We start from the raw sequence: 22,768 nt of genomic DNA, 5'->3' as shown, positions 1-22,768 counted from the left end.
TCTGGATAGGTTCGCAACTGAGTGTGAAGCGGCTGGGATGAGAATAAGCACTTCTAAATCTGAGGCCATGGTTCTCAGCAGGAAACCGGTGGCCTGTCCGCTCCAAGTAGAAAATGAGTCCTTACCCCAAGTGAAGGAGTTCAAGTATCTGGGGGTCTTGTTCACGAGTGAGGGAACCATGGAGAGGGAGTTTGGCCGGAGAATTGGAGCAGCTGGTGCGGTTCTGCAGTCGCTTTACCGCACTGTTGTGACGAAAAGAGAGCTGAGCCAAAAGGCAAAGCTCTCGATCTACCGGTCTATCTTCGTCCCCACCCTCACCTATGGTCATGAAGGATGGGTCATGACCGAAAGAACGAGATCACGGATACAAGCGGCCGAAATGAGTTTTCTCCGGAGGGTGGCTGGGGTCTCCCTGAGAGATCGGGTGAGAAGTTCAGTCATCCGGGAGAGACTCGGAGTAGAGCCGCTGCTCCTTTGCGTCGAAAGGAGCCAGTTGAGGTGGTTCGGGCATCTAGTGAGGATGCCTCCTGGGCGCCTCCCTAGGGAGGTGTTCCAGGCGTGTCCGGCTGGGAGGAGGCCGCGGGGTAGACCCAGGACTAGGTGGCGGGACTACATCTCCGCACTGGCCTGTGAGCGGCTAAAGATTCCCCAGGCAGAGCTGGTTGATGCTGCTAGGGAAAGGGATGTCTGGGGCCCCCTGCTGGAGCTGCTGCCTCCGCGACCCGACCCTGGATAAGCGGATGATGATGATGATGATGTACTTCCAGCTTGGTAAAATAGTCACATCCCAGAGCCAGTAGAAGTGTGTTAGGGTTAGGGTTATATATATATATATATATATATATATATATATATATATATATATATATATTAGGTAATATATATATTCAACAGAGATAAAGAGATGTCACAGTAGATAACAGTGACTTGTTGGAAATATAATTATTAAACAGAAGGTTATTTAGAGCTATAGCCACAAGAGGGAGGTAGAGGTTTTTTTTTGTCTCGTGCTTTTTCCTGGATTTGTGATTCCCTGCAAACCACTCCAATACCAAAGTCATCTGGGGTTAGTGGGTATTAAAGGCTATGATTGTGTTGATAATTGATCCATATCAGCATAGTTCCTGTTCCAGCCTGGTAGGTACAGTAGGTGGTAGGTTAACCTGTGCTAGCCTGGTAGATAGGTAGTAGATTTATCTGTCCTAGCCTGGTAGGTAGGTGCTAGGTTTACCTGTGCCAGCCTGGTAGGTAGGTGGTAGATTTACCTGTGCTAGCCTGGTAGATAGGTGCTAGGTTTACCTGTGCTAGCCTGGTAGGTAGGTGGTAGGTTTACCTGTGCTAGCCTGGTAGGTAGGTGCTAAGTTTACCTGTGCTAGTCTGTTAGGTAGGTGCTAGGTTTACCTGTGCTAGCCTGGTAGGTAGGTGCTAGGTTTACCTGTGCTAGCCTGGTAGGTAGGTGCTAGGTTTACCTGTGCTAGCCTGGTAGGTAGGTGCTAGGTTTACCTGTGCTAGCCTGGTAGGTAGGTGGTAGGTTTACCTGTGCTAGCCTGGTAGGTAGGTGCTAGGTTTACCTGTGCTAGCCTGGTAGGTAGGTGCTAGGTTTACCTGTGCTAGCCTGGTAGGTAGGTGGTAGATTTACCTGTGCTAGCCTGGTAGGTAGGTGCTAGGTTTACCTGTGCTAGTCTGGTAGGTAGGTGGTAGATTTACCTGTGCTAGCCTGGTAGGTAGGTGCTAGGTTTACCTGTGCTAGCCTGGTAGGTAGGTGCTAGGTTTACCTGTGCTAGCCTGGTAGGTAGGTGGTAGATTTACCTGTGCTAGCCTGGTAGGTAGGTGCTAGGTTTACCTGTGCTAGCCTGGTAGGTAGGTGGTAGGTTTACCTGTGCTAGCCTGGTAGGTAGGTGGTAGGTTTACCTGTGCTAGCCTGGTAGGTAGGTGGTAGGTTTACCTGTGCCAGCCTGGTAGGTAGGTGCTAGGTTTACCTGTGCTAGCCTGGTAGGTAGGTGCTAGGTTTACCTGTGCTAGCCTGGTAGGTAGATACTAGGTTTACCTGTGCTAGCCTGGTAGGTAGGTGTAAGGTTTACCTGTGCTAGCCTGGTAGGTAGGTGGTAGGTTTACCTGTGCTAGCCTGGTAGGTAGGTGGTAGGTTTACCTGTGCTGGCCTGGTAGGTAGGTGCTAGGTTTACCTGTTATGGCCTGATAGGTAGGTGGTAGGTTTACCTGTGCTAGCCTGGTAGGTAGGTGGTAGGTTTACCTGTGCTAGCCTGGTAGGTAGGTGGTAGGTTTACCTGTGCTAGCCTGGTAGGTAGGTGCTAGGTTTACCTGTGCTAGCCTGGTAGGTAGGTGCTAGGTTTACCTGTGCTAGCCTGGTAGGTAGGTGCTAGGTTTACCTGTGCTAGCCTGGTAGGTAGGTGGTAGGTTTACCTGTGCTAGCCTGGTAGGTAGGTGCTAGGTTTACCTGTGCTAGTCTGGTAGGTAGGTGCTAGGTTTACCTGTGCTAGCCTGGTAGGTAGGTGCTAGGTTTACCTGTGCTAGCCTGGTAGGTAGGTGGTAGATTTACCTGTGCTAGCCTGGTAGGTAGGTGCTAGGTTTACCTGTGCTAGTCTGGTAGGTAGGTGGTAGATTTACCTGTGCTAGCCTGGTAGGTAGGTGCTAGGTTTACCTGTGCTAGCCTGGTAGGTAGGTGCTAGGTTTACCTGTGCTAGCCTGGTAGGTAGGTGGTAGGTTTACCTGTGCTAGCCTGGTAGGTAGGTGGTAGGTTTACCTGTGCCAGCCTGGTAGGTAGGTGCTAGGTTTACCTGTGCTAGCCTGGTAGGTAGGTGGTAGGTTTACCTGTGCTAGCCTGGTAGGTAGGTACTAGGTTTACCTGTGCTAGCCTGGTAGGTAGGTGTTAGGTTTACCTGTGCTAGCCTGGTAGGTAGGTGGTAGGTTTACCTGTGCTAGCCTGGTAGGTAGGTGGTAGGTTTACCTGTGCTGGCCTGGTAGGTAGGTGCTAGGTTTACCTGTTATGGCCTGATAGGTAGGTGGTAGGTTTACCTGTGCTAGCCTGGTAGGTAGGTGGTAGGTTTACCTGTGCTAGCCTGGTAGTCAGGTGGTAGGTTTACCTGTGCTAGCCTGGTAGGTGGTAGGTTTACCTGTGCTAGCCTGGTAGGTAGGTGCTAGGTTTACCTGTGCTAGCCTGGTAGGTAGGTGGTAGGTTTACCTGTGCTAGCCTGGTAGGTAGGTGCTAGGTTTACCTGTGCTAGCCTGGTAGGTAGGTGCTAGGTTTACCTGTGCTAGCCTGGTAGGTAGGTGCTAGGTTTACCTGTGCTAGCCTGGTAGGTAGGTGGTAGGTTTACCTGTGCTAGCCTGGTAGGTAGGTGCTAGGTTTACCTGTGCTAGCCTGGTAGGTAGGTGGTAGGTTTACCTGTGCTAGCCTGGTAGGTAGGTGCTAGGTTTACCTGTGCTAGCCTGGTAGGTAGGTGCTAGGTTTACCTGTCCTAGCCTGGTAGGTAGGTGCTAGGTTTACCTGTGCTAGCCTGGTAGGTAGGTGCTAGGTTTACCTGTGCTAGCCTGGTAGGTAGGTGCTAGGTTTGCCTGTGCTAGCCTGGTAGGTAGGTGCTAGGTTTACCTGTGCTAGCCTGGTAGGTAGGTGCTAGGTTTACCTGTGCTAGCCTGGTAGGTAGGTGCTAGGTTTACCTGTGCTAGCCTGGTAGGTAGGTGGTAGGTTAACCTGTGCTAGCCTGGTAGGTAGGTGGTAGGTTTACCTGTGCTAGCCTGGTAGGTAGGTGGTAGGTTAACCTGTGCTAGCCTGGTAGGTAGGTGGTAGGTTTACCTGTGCTAGCCTGGTAGGTAGGTGCTAGGTTTACCTGTGCTAGACTGGTAGGTAGGTGCTAGGTTTACCTGTGCTAGCCTGGTAGGTAGGTGGTAGGTGGTGCCCGCTGCTGTCAGGCAGACTGGTCTGATGTGGTGGTTGAAGTTGCCAGCTGACCAGAGTTGTAGCAGAGTGACAGGGTTGTTGGTGTCACTGTTGTAGCTGTGATGGTGGGTGACCTGGGAGAGCATTCAGGACAGCTTGTTTGGGTTGAGGCTCTGCTTAGTCTGCTGGCCCAGGTTAACTATCAAACTGGACGTACTGACGCTGAGAATGGACACACACACACATGACACAGCTGGCCGACACTTCATGCACTCTAAGAGGTTAGGGTCAGGGCTAGACTGAATGTAGGTTGGCATAAAATAATACATATTTATTTTTAAATGAATGGAAAGATGCTGCCCATGCCTACATCTGAAAGTCTATTCTGCATGTCTGTTCTCACCCACTGAGGTCCCATCACAAAACTTGTGAAGCCTCAGATACAATAATAAAACAGGTGCAGACAATGAATGGAATGAATGGGATGGATGAGTTAAACATTAGAACACTTAAGTGTTCTGATCAGACAGTACAACCAAAATGTCACCTCAGTGTAGTGATGCAGACAGAGCTATGAACAGCTGCTCCTTGATTAGAAAAAGGTTATCATCTGCCCTCTGAAACATTCAGGACAGGCAAGCAAGATGCAGCAATAAGTCAGCTTGTAGATAAACAGTTGCTACAAATCTGTCCAGTATTTCCCACAGAATGTGTATAGCCATTTGGGGTTAGGGTTAGTGGGCATCTTTTCACCTCGGTCAATGTTGGCAAGACTGCAGGGCTTCAATGGCTCCATGCTGTGAGTCAGGTTCTTCTGCAGGGCTTCAATGGCTCCATGCTGTGAGTCAGGTTCTTCTGCAGGGCTTCAATGGCTCCATGCTGTGAGTCAGGTTCTTCTGTAGGGCTTCAATGGCTCCATGCTGTGAGTCAGGTTCTTCTGTAGGGCTTCAATGGCTCCATGCTGTGAGTCAGGTTCTTCTGCAGGGCTTCAATGGCTCCATGCTGTGAGTCAGGTTCTTCTGCAGGGCTTCAATGGCTCCATGCTGTGAGTCAGGTTCTTCTGCAGGGCTTCAATGGCTCCATGCTGAGTCAGGTTCTTCTGCAGGGCTTCAATGGCTCCATGCTGTGAGTCAGGTTCTTCTGCAGGGCTTCAATGGCTCCATGCTGTGAGTCAGGTTCTTCTGCAGGGCTTCAATGGCTCCATGCTGTGAGTCAGGTTCTTCTGCAGGGCTTCAATGGCTCCATGCTGTGAGTCAGGTTCTTCTGCAGGGCTTCAATGGCTCCAAGCTGTGACATCCACCTTGTGTCCTTTACTTCCTTTAAATGTTACAATAGACTCATTATTTAATAATGAATATACAGGAAATACAAACTGTAAGGAGGAGAGTAAAATCATCATACCTGCAGTACTGCTTGTACTGCTCTTCTTGTGCGTGCGCGTAGGTATACAATTCAGCAGCAAGCTAAACTCCATTCAAATGAATATTGGTGTTTTATTGGACCACACTCTCATAGACAATATGCATCAGAGTGAAACTAACAAATTTTTTTTTTTATTAATCATTATGCAGTTACTGCAGTTGTTTTATATTACTGCCAATGACCATGATGTACCTGACAAGTCCAGCTGTCTACTTAGTGACACACATGTATTTTAGTCAACCTCAAGGCTGATGGCTGGGAATGGAAGTACCTCTGCCAGGATAGGCTCCTCGACCACTGACCACTAATGATCTCCAACATGTCATCCACTATTCCATGTGATCAGCAGTTGTTCCTTTGATCAAACTTGGAATCAGAGAAGGAAGACATTATTTATAATTTGACAGTTTTGCAGTGTAATAGAGAAATGCTTGTAAGTCATAATTGAGTATTTACCTTCAGCTTGGTAAAATAGTCGCATCCTAGAAGCTGAGCCAGACTAAGTAGGTAGTTGGTATAACTGGTGGGATGGACAATCTCATGAGCCAGTTGATGTTTGTTATGATAATATATATTCAGAGATGAAGAGATGTCACAGTAGAAAGATAAAGTAGTGACTTGTTGGAAATGTAATTATGAACATGGTCATTTACAGCTATAGCCACAAGAGGGAGGTAGAGAGCTTTTGGTCTCTGGTGACTTGTGCCTTTTCCTGGATGTGTGATTCCCTGCAAACCATTCCAATACCCATAGTCATCTGGGGTTAGTGTGTTTAAAAGCCTATGAGTGTGTTGATAATTGAGCTATATCAGTAAAAGGACCATCATACTTAATGTCTGAAGTTGTTAGCCAATCAGTGAGCAGAACTTTACCTGTGCCAGCCTGGTAGGTAGGTGGTAGGTTTACCTGTGCTAGCCTGATGGGTTGAAGCATGTCAATACAATAAAAAATGGTGCAAATGTAACTTAAAAACTGAGGTAGATTTTAATAATAATAACATTTTAAAATTTATATTTTAAAATTTATAAAATATATACATTTCTAATATATCAACACATACTGTAGCAAGCACCATTTTGCACGTCAACTACTCTCTTTGCTACAAATTAGCTAAAGTTAGCGCCAGCGATTTCATTCTGAAATGCCATTGAACCAGCCAATTGCAACACGCCACACAAAACAAAATTTAAATGGTTGAAATAAATAAGACAGGTTGTTGCCTCCAACCATAGCCTACAAGCATGATAGGCCCTGTCCTTTAAAAATAAATACTACAGTATATAATAAAATGTGCTGTAGCCTATATTACATACATAGAAGAGGAATGCAAAAATAGAAGAGAAACATAGATTAAAAACTAAATGTTTTTTAATAAAAATGCTATTACAAAAAGCTGCTTTGATTTGCCAAGGCTTAGACAAGAAGTGGGCAGGCCTAGGCCGTGCCTGGCCCACCCAGAGCTACGCCACTGGTTGGGAATAATTAAAGTATTCCATCTATCCCTCTTGCCACTACACTTCTGTGAATAACACAGAGCATGCACACACAAGCTGATGTGATCTCTTGTAAAGTGCGTTCAGCTGTTACTGTTATGTCCTGTTACTGACTTATGCAAATAATTTTACACACTCATCAAGCGACGCAGACACATGGCAAGTTCTCAACACCCGTTTAGTTCAGACTCCACAACAGTTCAGATGTAATGGACTATCAACCAATGCTGGGTTGCCACCTAGTGGTCGACCAAGAACTTTAGCTAATCCCTAAATACATAACAGTAGCATTAGACACATAACTGATCATCATTTAGAGCACATATTTCACTAGAGTTAGCTAACAATCAATTGAACACATCCAGCTAGCTTATCTGTATCTGACAATCTCATCATCTGACTTGACTTCTTTACCGGAGCATCGCAGCCGAGCCATTTCTTGAGTTAGGATGTTCATCTGTCGGTTTGCCATCCACAAACATGTAAGGCTACGTAATTGCTCTCTCCTCTTTATCCAATTATTATGGTCATGGTGGTCAGCTGCTAGCTTCCATCTCAGCCAAAAGTGGGATGACAAAATGAACGCGATGGCATTACATTTGTTGAAGTGGAAAATAAGGTGTGCACAGCAATCACAGTGCTCACTATCAGCCACTGCTGGTCAGAAGCTAAAGTGCAAGGCTTAACAAAGCACAGAGCATGCAAGGGACTGAGTATTGGATAATCCCTAGTATATGGCTGATGCCATCAGCCAAAAAAAGAGCAACAGGTATGCAGTGCAATACTGTGGTCCAGTCCTCAATTGGTTTAGGACCTATCTAACTGGCCGGGAGTTTTTTGTAGCCCTTGGCGAGCATAGCTCATAAAACATTGAGACGACCTGTGGAGTTCCTCAGGGATCCATCTTGGGACCTCTGCTCTTCAGCCTTTACATGCTGCCCCTCGGGTCTGTCATAAGGAGGCATGGTGTCAACTACCATAGTTATGCTGACGACACACAGCTCTATATTTCAGTAGCTCCCAATAGCTACAGGTAGCTCCCAATAGCTACAGGTAGCTCCCAATAGCTACAGGTAGCTCCCAATAGCTACAGGTAGCTCCCAATAGCTACAGGTCGGTTGACTGCCTGGTAAACTGTATCGCTGATATAAATACATGGATGACACACAACTTTCTCCAGCTCAATCAATGTAAAACAGAGATAATGGTCATTGGTGATAAAACAGAGAGAGGGAGATTATCTACACATTTAAATACACTGGCACTAAACACCAAACACCAGGTAAGAAATCTAGGTGTCATAGTCGACTGATCTCAACTTTGAATCTCATGTCAATAACATAACTAGCGTATCTTTCTATCATTTAAGAAACATAGCAAAAGTGCAATCCTTCCTTTCAAAGGCCGACACAGAAAGACTTATGCATGCATTTATAACCAGCAGACTGGACTATTGCAATGCCCTCTTTTGTGGCCTACCAAAGAAAACCATCAATCGTCTGCAAATTATACAAAATGCCGCGGCACGAGTCCTTACAAAATCCAGACGGAAGGCTCACATCACACCCGTCCTGAAGGCTCTGCATTGGCTACCCGTCAGCTTCAGAATAGACTTCAAGATTCTTCTACTGGTTTATAAATCACTCCACAACCGTGCTCCAAAATATATGTCTGATATGCTTGTTAGATATATACCAGCAAGATCCCTGAAGTCCTCTGGTGCCGAACTTCTGACAGTCCCAGCAGCCAGGACAAAGAGGCATGGAGAGGCAGCCTTCTGCCACTATGCCCTCAGACTGTGGAACACTCTGCCAGAGACCCTCAGATTGACTGAGACCCTGGAGACGTTCAAGCGAGACCTCAAAACGTATCTATTTAATCTTGCCTTTTAAACACCTCGCTGTATTGTCTGTTGTTGTTTTGATATTGTTTGTTATTGTTTCATGTCGTGTTTCTGTAAAGCACATTGCGTTGCAATTTGCAGGAAATGTGCTATATAAATAAAGTATTGATTGAATACTGAAACAAGAAAAACTCATGTTGAGGAGGACACCAAGCAACAGCAGCCATCCCCATTGACGCCATCTTGAACTGCCAATACCCATCTTGTTAACAATCATACCTGGTTTTGAAGGTTAACATCTGGAATGGGAGTGTTAATAACACGCTCATAAGCAAATAGTTGCAGTGGATTCATAAAAATGTCAAGTTACAAACAGAAACCAACCCATTTGGTTCATCAAATCCTGTCTGGTGGGTGGATGAAATGTCAAGGTTGTGACACACTAACCTAACAATGTTGGAAAAAGCAGAGGCCTGACATGGATCAGTGAAGTCTAAAAAAAAAAAAAAAAAAGGTTTTGTAACCTTTTTACATACATACATACGCACATAAAAACGTTGAGCACACATTTAGCAGGCACTTTGTACACATACAGCATATGCACACATCGAACACCATTTTGTCATATGCACTGTCCTGTCTGGTCCTTGCACCCTGTCAAACTTTGTCTATCCATCAGTATTATGCACCAACTGACCAGAACAAATTCCTACTATGTGTAAACACTACCTGGCAATAAAACTGATTTTTTGACAGATTACCATTGCGGTGACTGAAGCTGGAGGTTCTAGGTTTCTTGGTTACACCCCATTAGGGCTACAAATAGAGGGAAAATAATGTCTTGTAATGTTCCATAAAATGTATGCAATGCACGGAGGTAGTTCTATAGGTTGAGACTCTCTTCATCATACTGTCGCACCATCCTCAGGGCACTCCTGACCAGCATGGTAATGCCACCTTGGTGGCAGCAAATGTCCCTCTTGAAGCTGTTCCCTCTGGAGATCAGTGAGGGCCTGCAGCTTCCATAGGGCATCAATGAACCTCCAGATGGTTGGATGAGCAGCACAAACCACCTCAACAAAGGCGTGATGACAGCCCTCCAACAAAGGCGTGATGACAGCCCTCTACTGACTCATTAGGGTTAGCCACCTCAACGAAGGCGTGATGACAGCCCTCCACTGACTTGTTAGGGTTATGGTTAGCCACCTCAACGAAGGCGTGATGACAGCCCTCCACTGACTTGTTAGGGTTATGGTTAGCCACCTCAACGAAGGCGTGATGACAGCCCTCCACTGACTTGTTAGGGTTATGGTTAGCCACCTCAACGAAGGCGTGATGACAGCCCTCCACTGACTTGTTAGGGTTATGGTTAGCCACCTCAACGAAGGCGTGATGACAGCCCTCCACTGACTTGTTAGGGTTATGGTTAGCCACCTCAACGAAGGCGTGATGACAGCCCTCCACTGACTTGTTAGGGTTATGGTTAGCCACCTCAACGAAGGCGTGATGACAGCCCTCCACTGACTCGTTAGGGTTAGGGTTAGCCACCTCAACGAAGGCGTGATGACAGCCCTCCACTGACTCGTTAGTCTTTGCCAGGTTGCTTTACACTGCTGCATAACAATTTCACATGGCTGAAATAAGAGACCGTATGAATACATTATGAAAAAATTGAATGATAAGAATTGGTACGTATAGTTATAATGATGAAAAATGAATCCTGGTGAACAACAAAAAGTCAGGTGTACCTATGGGGAAATTAGTCTCTTTCCGAAGGCGACTCATTTTGCCCCACATCGAGCCGTCTCTGCTCGTGCCGGTAGACCATCTGAGTCATGTTACGTGTAGAGGGCAGCAACCCCTGCACAGCAGGTGGAGTTAGCAGCACACCAGTTGTCACGATATGGTGCGCAGTCTCTTCTGTCTCCAGGGCTCTCTCCTTCATGTTGTTCAGCACCTGGCGTCTTTGAATCGACATCTCGTCTGGGAGATGCCCCCCATGTTCCTCATTCACACAGGTAATCAACCCATCACAGATGGAAACACGAGCTTTGCAATGGGTACGGATGTACTCAATACACCTCCAGCTGGACTTGTTGCCCCTCTCGCGCTCCTTTCTGTAAGTGTAGCCATTGAGCACCAGGAGCTGCTTACCATGGCCGGAAAGGACGAAGGTTGGTTCCATTCTGTACTTTAGTCTTCTTCCCTATAGTCAATCATAAGATAAGACAAGACAAATATTAATATCCCAAGGGGAAAATAGTCTTGGAAACCAAGGACCTAGTTTGTCATTTGTCGTGTTAGGTTACTGAACCATGCAGCGACACAATACAAAACAATCCACACTATCCAGTCAGTTACACATTAAAGATTATTAAGGGTTTTCTGGGTATTTCTCTAACAACCCCAAAATCCCCAGTTTTTATCCCGTTATTTCCCATAAATTCCAATAAATTCCCATGGAAAGTTTACAACTTTGAATATTCATGGAATTTTGCAACACTAAGCCTGAATAATAACCAGGGATTTGGTTAGGTCATGTATTTAAATATTTCAGTGTTCTGATCAAAAAGGTAAAATACCTTTGTAACCGAATGTGATCCATTTTGCCCCACATCGAGCCATCTTTGCTTGTGCCGGTAGACCATCTGAGTCATGTTACGTGTAGAGGGCAGCAACCCCTGCACAGCAGGTGGAGTTAGCAGCACACCAGTTGTCACGATATGGTGCGCAGTCTCTTCTGTCTCCAGGGCTCTCTCCTTCATGTTGTTCAGCACCTGGCGTCTTTGAATCGACATCTCGTCTGGGAGATGCCCCCCATGTTCCTCATTCACACAGGTAATCAACCCATCACAGATGGAAACACGAGCTTTGCAATGGGTACGGATGTACTCAATACACCTCCAGCTGGACTTGTTGCCCCTCTCACGCTCCTTTCTGTAAGTGTAGCCATTGAGCACCAGGAGCTGCTTACCACGTCTGGAAAGGACGAAGGTTGGTTCCATTCTGTACTTTAGTCTTTTTCCCTATAGTCAATGATAAGATAAGACAAGACAAACATTAATATCCCAAGGGGAAAATAGTCTTGGAAACCAAACCGTTTTTCATCTGGCTGGTTATGTTGATGAACCATGTGGCGATGCCGTACTACTGCATGGTAGAAGAGCAGCATGATGCTCTGCTCCACCCCAAGTCTGTGTGAAAGGTACCCAAACACCCTGAGTCTGTGTGAAAGGAACCCAAACACCCTGAGTCTATGTGAAAGGAACCCAAACACCCTGAGTCTGTGTGACAGGAACCCAAACACCCTGAGTCTGTGTGAAAGAAACCCAAACACCCCGAGTCTGTGTGAAAGGAACCCAAACACCCCGAGTCTGTGTGAAAGGAACCCAAACACCCCGAGTCTGTGTGAAAGGAACCCAAACACCCCGAGTCTGTGTGAAAGGAACCCAAACACCCTGAGTCTGTGTGAAAGGAACCCAAACACCCTGAGTCTGTGTGAAAGGAACCCAAACACCCTGAGTCTGTGTGAAAGGAACCCAAACACCCTGAGTCTGTGTGAAAGGAACCCAAACACCCTGAGTCTGGGTGAAAGGTACACCCAAACACCCTGAGTCTGTGTGAAAGGTACACCCAAACACCCTGAGTCTGTGTGAAAGGTACACCCAAACACCCTGAGTCTATGTGAAAGGAACCCAAACACCCTGAGTCTATGTGAAAGGAACCCAAACACCCTGAGTCTGTGTGAAAGGAACCCAAACACCCTGAGTCTGTGTGAAAGGAACCCAAACACCCCGAGTCTGTGTGAAAGGAACCCAAACACCCTGAGTCTGTGTGAAAGGAACCCAAACACCCTGAGTCTGTGTGAAAGGTAGCCTACACCCTCTGTTGGACCCTTGAGCAGATTATCTCTATCTAAACTATGTCAAATTCTATGAGGTCCCACTGTGGTGATAGGACACGAAAAACACTAACAGATTAAATAAGAGAGAAAGTAATTGATTGTAAAAATGATTTGGCAAATACCTGACATTTCCGTGAGAACTGTAGTTCTTGGCCAGGGGATTTCTCACTACTTGAGGAATCTGCTGCAGGAGGCAGGTCAGTTGCCATCTGGAAAATACAAAACCATGAACACCATCCAGTCAGTACATTAAACCATCCACACCATCCAAATTAAAACATCTATACTATCCAGTCAACATTAAACTATCCACACTACTCAGTCAAAATTAAGTCAAAAAAGAATCCCAGCAAATATCTTAGTTACTACAAGAAGATTGATCTACAAAAGCAGTTTTGTGTTGTGATTCCGTTTGGAAAAGGCACCTGATTGCTGGCGCTCAGTAGGCTAGGCGCACAGCGGAGGGGAGAAGGATTCCCTGCCTTCTTCCCTCTGTTATATCAGTCTTGAGTCTCATTTTACTGCACAACAAATAACTGCAGTAATAGTCTAAGTCTAAAACAAATGATTTGCTTGTCCTATATAATTCAGTGATTCAGTAATTCAGGCAGGTGAATTGTCTTAGTCCACCAGCGTATCTTGACAGTGGAGCAAAAAAAATGACTGCTCGACTTCAAGAATCTGTCGACTTATATTAAACGTCTCCGACTGATGATTCGACTCGTTGACTTTCAGGGGGCAGCCTTAGTATTTATCTAACATTTGTGGGGGAAATGTTGGAAAGACACTGGCATGTCAGCAGCACCGTTCCCAAAAAGATCTCCTATAGGCCTGTACATTTTTAAGACCCTTATTTAGCTCATGAGCATGTCCAGCTAAAACTCTTGGCTGGACAGGTGTGGTTTACCCACGAATGCAGTCAAGTCTCAGTACCAAGCAGGGATTTGGTTAGGTCATGTATTCCAATATTTCAGTGTTCTGGTCAAAAAGGTTGAATACCTTTGTAACCAACAAGTGAATAGGAACATGGCTAGTGTTTATAGAATAAGCTACAAAACAGTCAGTACTTACTACAGAGAGAGGTAGCAGGTCCTTGGTTACCTCATGTCCATCAGATTCAGCTAGGATCTGCTGCACTTTTTCACTGAAAAAACCCTCTTTGTTCTTCCTCATCTGCGTTTGGTGAACTTGTGTTGGTTGTGGTGGGTATATTGCTGCAAAGGTAGGAGTCAGTAAGAAGTCTTTTACATCAGACTCTGGTCCTTGAAGTGTTTCTTCTTTCAGAGTGGTCCAGAGCGGTTCCTCTTTAACTTGTGTGGGCTCTGGATCCCCCTGGCCCAGACTGACCTGCTGCTCTGGGTCCCCCTGGCCCAGACTGACCTGCTGCTCTGGGTCCCCCTGGCCCAGACTGACCTGCTGCTCTGGGTCCCCCTGGCCCAGACTGACCTGCTGCTCTGGGTCCCCCTGGCCCAGACTGACCTGCTGCTCTGGGTCTCTCTGGCCCAGACTGACCTGCTGCTCTGTGTCTCTCTGGCCCAGACTGACCTGCTGCTCTGGGGCAAACTTCTCTTCATAGACACGGACACATGTCTGCATAGGATCTGGGGGTGAACAGAGGAAAACAATGCAAGTCAGGTGAGAATACAGCATACCACACAGCCATGTCTTTTGTATTAGCTCGGGCTATTATATTTATAGACCTTTATTCCAGGTTTAAATGACTTATTTAGCTACAGTATTCATATCCAGTCAATTCAAACAGGGAATATAGTAAATATGACAAGCCCTGTCAGCTCAGCTACAGCTGTAAATAATATAAGTTATAGCTCTGCATCACTATAGCTATACCCTACAGGCCTACACCTACCTATATTAATATTAATGTTAGTTGTAGCTCCGCGTTAATAAAGCTATACCCTACACATACCTAGATTAAAGGTACCCAACGAAACGTGAATCAAAACAATGTTATTTGTTTATTTTCGAAATTCCTCGATTATATGGTTCCTTGTAGTCTAATAAACATGTTGAATCACTTGAATGTCTTTACTACCTTGTAATTTCTTCGCAAAATGATATTGAGCTAATGTTTTGAAAACAACAAAGATGTGTGAAACGTCACTATTATGTGTTCCGTGTATTGACGCTAGGGCTGCTCGATTATGGCAAAAATCATAATCACGATTATTTTGATTGATATTGAGATCACGATTATTGAACCCGATTATTCATTGAAATTATTTTTTTTTAATCAAGTTTTTAATTTTTCTTAACAAATCAAATTATACATCCTATACTCCCTCACCCCACAATATGACTCCTGTAACCTCTTAACACACACACACACATACACACACACACACACACACACACACACACACACACACACACACACACACACACACACACAAGGGGGGTTAATCTCACAGGTCAAACCTCTATTATTAAACAAATTGTAGTGTTTGTGTTCTCTCTCTCTCTTTCTCTCTCTCTCACACACACACACACACACACACACACACACACACACACACACACACACACACACACACACACACACACACACACACACACACACACACACACACACACACACACACACACACACACACACACACACAGCTACTAAACTGCTGCTGCTGATCACTGTGGGGGGTATACTCATAGGACTCATCATATGTCACAATATGACTCCTGCAACCTCAAAGGTTTTTAGCCAGAAACAACAGCCGGTTTACATGGTCTGGCTTCAGAGATGCACGCAGGCAGGTGACAATATTTCCACCTGTACTGAAGACCCTCTCTGGGTTAGGGTTAGGAGGCACTTGTGGCTGGGATGCAAAGATATTTCTTTGCCAGGATGGAGAGTCTGGGGAAAAGCTGCTGCGACTGCTTCCACCACTGCAGTGGGTCTTCCTCAGTGTCCAGGGTCCCTGCCTGGAGGTAGGACTGTAGCTCCAAAGCTATGGTGGCTTGGTCCAGAGCAGGTCCTGGAGCTGTGCCGTCGCCAGGGACCTTGAAGCAGCTTCCCAGGCCCTTCTTCTTCTTCTTTGGTGCATCACCATCAGCAGCATCCCTTGTGTCATCCGCAGGCATCACCATCACTGCAGTCTCAAGGGGGGCCTTCTCCTTGGAGGGGACAAATATTGTAAAAATAAATAAATAAATAAAAGGAAGAAAGAACATGTTTAATCTGTCTCTGGTTTGGGGTTTTAAAATTCAAAGCTAGAATTACATTAGAACAGTTTTACAACACAATAATTCATTTAAAGGACAATGCTCGTTTTTGACAACCTGGACCTTATTTACGACATATTATAAGACGTTTGACTCACCGAGATCACTTTGTGTAGTTCGGAGGCATGTAGAAGAAATGTAAAATCCAGCGCGAGCCAGTATATCCATGTAATGGCGGTGGTGGGGGCACCGAGAATGCAGTTTCTAAAAATCCATTTTCTGCCGCGAAACGGTTGTTTTCATCAATCTGTCTTTATGAATCGCTAGTTGTGCTTACATAGAGCGTAGGCCTCGTGTGGTTTTTCACATGCCTCTGTAATATGATCTTTAGAAACATCTTTAGACACGAAATAGCTTCCTCACTTGCTCCAGCACGCATGCGCACAGCGTGCTGGAGCAACGATTGCGCGCTGTGCGCATGCGTGCTGGAGCAAGTGGGGAAGCTATTTCGTTTTACCTCTCTTGTCCACCAGCGGCTCTCTTTCTGCCATTCTTCTCGTCGTATTTTGTTCGAGAGCGTGCGCATCGCTTTACAACTCGTCTTACTCTGAACTAAAGTGTTTGTTTTTGGGCTTTGGGGGGTGGGGGAAGGGTCAACCATAATAGCTCTGCAGTGTAGGGTGCACTTGATTTGCGCAAAATCGTTTTATGGCGATTATTTTGTTTTAATGATCGTTGACAAGCCAAATCGTAATCTAGATTAAAATCTGATTAATCGAGCAGCCCTTATTGACGCAATGACGTAGTACGCGATTTTCGGGGACCACATTCTCAAATTTGCTCTAGAGCGCATACTAGTGGTCAAAAACTACATTGGGTACCTTTAATGTTAGTTATAGCTCCGCGTCAATAAAGCTACACCATACATCTATCTAGATTATCTTTAGCATACCTGTTTTAAGCAAGACCACCTGAGCTCCCTTTGCATACTTTTTTTTCTTCTAGCTACCTAGCAGTTTCTTCTTCCACCCCACTGTGTGTTAGTGCTGTGCAACTGTTCTTAAGGTTTGAGCTGTAACCTAAGACCTCAATTAAAGTTAAAGGATGAAATGCCAAGATTTCATGTTAGTAACTTTTAGGGCATTGTTGAGTCCCATTCATGGAAGTATTTGAAATGGATAGGGTCACTCCATTCACTGACTGCTCGAAAAAGTGAAGCCCTATAGAACCGCGCCATCTTTGGCAAAAAAAACGCGTCATTGATACCTTTGACATGCGCAGTAAAAGGTATCAATGACGCGTTTTTTTTTCAAAGATGGCGCGGTTCTATAGGGCTTCACTTTAGATTTCTAATCCTGGGGGCCTGGTCCCATTTAACCAGCCTCTTCACTGCTCTCTTCCTCTGATCTCTCCATCCATGATCCAGAGCTATATTACTAGCACTACATCTTTCCATCGCTTTAGCTTATTGCTCTAAACCTGCCACAGAGCTCACTATGCCAGACATGGTCATGCAATAACCTAACGTTAGTTTCAGACAGCTAGCTAGCTAACGTTAGCACCATGGATGTATTAATAGAAGGTTAGCACTAGCACTGGTGCTAGCATAGGTCATTAGTGCTTGGGGGCGAAACAAACCTGCTCTGTGTAACTTTATCTCAGGTTTGAAAACAAAGTCCAAAAGCCTTTTGAGACGTGCGTTCTCCTCCCTGGTCCGGTCCACCTCTAACTGGTACTCGGCTATCGTGTTTTCCACTGACTCAAATATCCCAACAACTGCGACGGTTAATCGTTCATTCAGCAACGCTTTAAGCAATTGTATTTGAGACATTTTGAAGGTAGGCCTCCACCCTGGCGCGCTTGTTGTTTATATAGCTAGTAACTTCACACACGTGAGGTTATCTATGTCTGATCTCTACACTCTTTGTTGTAGACTACCACTCTAGTGACGTGTTATCGCCACCTACTGGAGTGGAGGTTTATGCAGGCAATTTGTCATTATTTGTGATGGCAAATAAAAGTAAGAAATGGACTAATGTGGGCCTGAAATCAGTCAAAATATAGCCTACACTGAACCGAATCAGGCTATAACCTAAATGAATTAAATGAAATGAGACGGCTGCGAGTGAAAGACACTAGTGGCCCAGTCCCAATGTCCACCCTTGAGGACTCACAGGCCCAGTCCCAATGTCCACCCTTGCGGACTCACAGGCCCAGTCCCAATGTCCACCCTTGAGGACTCACAGACCCAGTCCCAATGTCCACCCTTGAGGACTCACAGGCCCAGTCCCAATGTCCACCCTTGAGGACTCACAGGCCCAGTCCCAATGTCCACCCTTGAGGACTCACAGACCCAGTCCCAATGTCCACCCTTGAGGACTCACAGGCCCAGTCCCAATGTCCACCCTTGAGGACTCACAGACCCAGTCCCAATGTCCACCCTTGAGGACTCACAGACTTAAGGGCGCGCTCCCGCGAAGTCCGCGAGGGCTTAGGGGTGTCCCAATGTCAAATCGGCAAGTGCATGAGGGCTCTCTGGCAGACATTTTAAGTGTATGTTCAGAACAATGGAGCGTCGGAGCAATGGGGTTTGCGTTGTCGGAATAACAGGCCGTCGGACCAGTGGCAAAGAGTATGAAATGCCAGGAGAGGGCACTCCATTCATTTTACTATGGAACCAAAACGCCCAGGGATTGAGTCGGGCCGCCGCCATTTTGGACTGTTAAGTTGATTGCGCAACATGTGCTGCACTAGACGAGCCATCTTCAGTAATACCCAGGAGCTGTTTCTGGGAGGTAGGATGGGAGCAGTATGGGGCCTTCAAGCCTGCTAGCATGAAGGGGCAGGAGGTGGAACAGGACACTCCCTTTAATACTGGTAACAGTTATTATTGTCTCTCTCTCCTCAACAATACACTCTTTGACTGATTACTTATTTTGAGAAATGTTATGTTTCTCTTCTGGTTTGGCTGAGAGATGCAGCGGTTTTCCTCCCACAGGATGTGATGGGTTCTAATACGTAATAATAACTTGACCATGTAGATGAGTTCCTCTTGGCACGTCTTCCTGTCACACAACTTAGTTGCACTCACTCAGAATCTTCATACTACTGGTAAATAACTCCCCCCACCAAGCCATCTGTGTGTATAACTGAGGTGATGCTTTCAACCTGTGCCAGGCTGGGCACTTTAAGGCCTTTTTCTCCTAGGTTGAAATCAGTGTACTGTTTGTAACTCTGAATTGTGTACCATGGATAATCAGGGACATATGTGGTCAATATGTTACACTCTTCACAATGACTATACTTTTCTACAACCGTACTACCTTTATACCCAGCTATGTAAACTAGTACATTGCCATCATGGTCAATTCTGTTAAGGCACTGATATCAGTGGTGTCATCACACTCAGCAGGTCCAGCACACGCTGTGGAAGGACACTTTGTGGGGTTAACAGGAGATGGCAGCACAGCATCACTGCTCTGAAAGAACAAAATACATACAATTCTAATCAAAATTTAACGTATCGCTACATCTATTACAAATTAATCTATTACATTACATTACATTACAGTAATTTAGCAGACGCTTTTATCCAAAGCGACTAACAATAATTGCATTTAACGTAGGAAGAGCCAATGTAGGCTACTACTACTTGCCAGAACTCACAAGTGCATCTTCTTTCTAAAACAAGTGACTAAGAGCATAATCTAGTGCTGAAGGCAAAGTGCAAGAATCGCAATCTAAAGTACAGTGCAATATAATATAATACAATAAGTGCTTAGGTGGGAGGATTGTTGTAGTACTTCTTGAAGAGATGAGTTTTGAGCCTGCGACGAAAGATGGGCAGCGACTCTGCTGTCCTGACATCAGTGGGCAGTTCATTCCACCACTGCGGGGCCAGGACAGAGAAGAGCCGTGACCGTGTCCATCGACCGCAGGGGCCTCAGAGTGACGGGGCAACCAGTCGCCCTGAGGTAGCAGAGCGTAGCGGTCAGGAGGGGGTGTAGGGTTTGACCATGGCCTGGAGGTAGGAGGGGGCTGTTCCTTTCATTGCCCTGTAGGTTAGCGCCAGAGTTTTAAACTGGATGCAAGCCGCTACAGGGAGCCAGTGTAGGGAACGGAGGAGGGAAGGTGTGTGGGAGAATTTGGGGTGGTTGAACACCAGACGAGCTACAGCTTTCTGGACAAGTTCCAGAGGTTTAATGGCTGACGCCGGCGCCCCAGCGAGGAGGGAGTTGCAGTAGTCCAGGCGGGAGATGACCATTACATATTACAAGTGAATTGAAAGATAGCATCAACAGTGCTGTAGAGGATCCTCAGGGTACTAATCTTAAGTCATAATTGATTAGACATGCTGCTCCTCACCTGATATCCTGGATAGCTGGTCCTGGATCAGCTAAGCACTCTCCATGACCACCCAGATTCACACTCTCAGGTTTACTTGGAGCAGGGATAGAACGCTCTTCTTGATGGGTAATAAAACACATAGGGTAATAAATTGTAATGCATACAGTGTATGGTGTAAAAAGAAATCTAAATAACTTCTCCATCAAACATTGTTTGAATTGTACAGTATATACTTTGTTCCCAAAGTCTAAACAACTAGTGGGATATCCAAAAGAAATCCATAGCAGCCAATGTAATACCTTATTGCTGTCCATACACCAAAAGCTCTTTATTATTTGAAAGACGTAAGGAGACATTCTCAAACAAGGAAACTGTAAAAGCATCTTCATACTTATCTGGACATTGTCAATTTAAGGCACAAGATAAATAAAGTACATAGCGAGGACAAACCGGCTTGAATTGGGATGAGCAACGCAGCTCTAAAGATACATTTTCATTCAATGGCTTACATACCATAGCAGAGCCTACATTTTCTTCAAAATAAGAAATAAAAAGTTATAATTTGACAACTGGGAAAGTACCAGTAGGCTGCCGTGTGAGTCTAGACATGGTGTAATCTACATGTACTTCAAATCATATGCATAATTGTAATAAATGAAAAATTATACAGTATACTGTATGTGGTTTAGTGCAGATATGCAGGTATAGCCAGGTGAGAGAAAGCCAATTTGCATCCTGAAAAAAACATCTAATAGTTTGATATATACCGTTTGTCGTTGCAAGCAAATGCAGTGCTGGAGAATCCTTGCATACAGTGTGCATGCTTAAATGTGTACATATGAAAACATAAGAATTAAGACTGTTATTTATCTAACAACCATGACAGATTTTACCTAGACATTCTCTCCATCTACATCTGAGTTTGGAGATCTGAAGTGCCACAAATGTTTATTTTGATAAAATACTGATAGCTGGAATATTGACTAAGCAATGTTACGCTTGTCTTATTACTGTTAAAGGAGTAGTAAAGGGAAAATGCATGTTTAGCCCTGTTTTAAGGTTACTTATGATCATATATAATGGTTCAGATCAAAAAGTTGACAAAACTAGCACTTTTGAGAAAGTCTGATAATTGCTCTACCACCGTTTAGGTCATACAATGGATGTGGGTGGGCACCGTGAAAAATCTTTCAAAAACATGTTAAAGTCTCGATTTCAAAGACAAGAAGCTCACCGAGGGGGTAATTGGTATCTGACATCAAATTCGCCGCAAAGTATGAATCCTGTAGGGTTTTATTGATCATTTTATGAAATCCATTGATTTGTATTGAAGCGACCGTTGTAGATGTGTAGATCAATCCGCAGAGGGGATACAGGAAGCGGAACTACTTCAAGGCATTGCGCGAGATCGGAATCAGTACAAGCCGGAGTTTACACACACGTATGTGCTGCGACTAAATAGTTCTATGCTAAATATTTTAAAAAGCCTTTCCAGATGAACTAGAATCTTACTTTATGGCGAATTATATGTCAGAACGCCAACTAACACCTCGGTGAGTTTCTTGTCTTTGAAATTGAGAGTTTAACATGTTTTTCAATGCTTTTTCACAGTGCCCACCCACATCCATTGTATGACCAAAACGGTGGTAGAGCAATTATCAGACTTTCTCAAAAGTGCTAGTTTTGTCAACGTTTTGATCTGAACCATTGTATATGATCATAAGTAACCTTAAAACAGGGCTAAACATGCATTTTCCCATTACTACTCCTTTAACACTTTTTTTATATTTTTTTTACATGGGAGTAGTGTGCAAACATTCAGCCATTTTTGGTTTCAAACCCACATAGACAATAATCTCTCTTCGGTGGCCAATTTTAAACATACAGACGACACAATTGTTGCTCTCTTGTTGCTTCAGGATCTGAGAAAGTTCAACATTTGACACTGGAAAGTTTTTTGGAGAATCACAAAATGAAATGGTCATTTTGACCAAGCGAAACAACCCTTTCTAATCCTATTATCAGCCTTCTTTTTAGTCCACATCATTGTACATATTTACATATTGTGTACATCATCCCCCACAGAAGAAGGCAGCAAGTCTGCTGTAACAGCCATAGCACGAAATATCTTTTGTTATAGTCCACAATAACATCCTTTTAAAATATGGAATTATTTCTCTTTGCATTATAAACCTTCATCCCCATATTATCTCTATTGCACAGAATACATCTCTAAAGGGGCTGATAACCTTGCGATTAATGCGTTTCAATGAATATCAAAAGATTTTTCTTTACAACATGAAGTTATGTAAATAATAATAATAATAATAATAATAAAGAAATTTAAAAAAGAAACAATACAAAAATGTGTAATACATTGTGGGCTTAAATTCCCCTGTTTGAAAAAGCCTTGATGTTCCAGCTCCATGTCTGGAGTTAATAAGAAGCTGAAGGGTTAGGGTCAGGGTTAGGGTTAGGGTTAAGTTTAGGGTTACCCTAACCCTGACCCTAACCCTGACTTTAGGAGCTCCCTCTCGTGTGCAGAGTGGCGGTGGACTTTCCCTTTAGGCTACCAGTCCTGTTCTCTCTCCATTTGTTTATAATTGGATAGGTTTCCTCAAACCGTCTTCACTCAACTCATACCTGATAGAAAAGATAGAGACATACAGTAAAGTGATAACATAAAC

General features: G+C 44.8%; 1 protein-coding gene across 1 annotated transcript in view; it reads right to left on the bottom strand.

Annotated features, from left to right (window-relative positions):
• Positions 1 to 20,395: 20,395 nt before the first annotated feature.
• LOC311325419 (extended synaptotagmin-2-like) overlaps positions 20,396 to 22,768 on the bottom strand; it is a 49,665-nt gene continuing 47,292 nt past the window's right edge. The window contains exon 23 of the mRNA XM_084458115.1: positions 20,396 to 22,724. Coding sequence (XP_084314241.1) covers positions 22,679 to 22,724 — 46 coding nt within the window. The 3' untranslated portion in view covers positions 20,396 to 22,678. The remainder of the gene's footprint in view (positions 22,725 to 22,768) is intronic.

This window comes from Borostomias antarcticus, assembly GCF_949987555.1.
Source record: "Borostomias antarcticus genome assembly, chromosome: 24".
Classification (NCBI taxonomy): domain Eukaryota; kingdom Metazoa; phylum Chordata; class Actinopteri; order Stomiiformes; family Stomiidae; genus Borostomias; species Borostomias antarcticus.
This window is presented reverse-complemented; position numbering and strand designations above follow the sequence as displayed.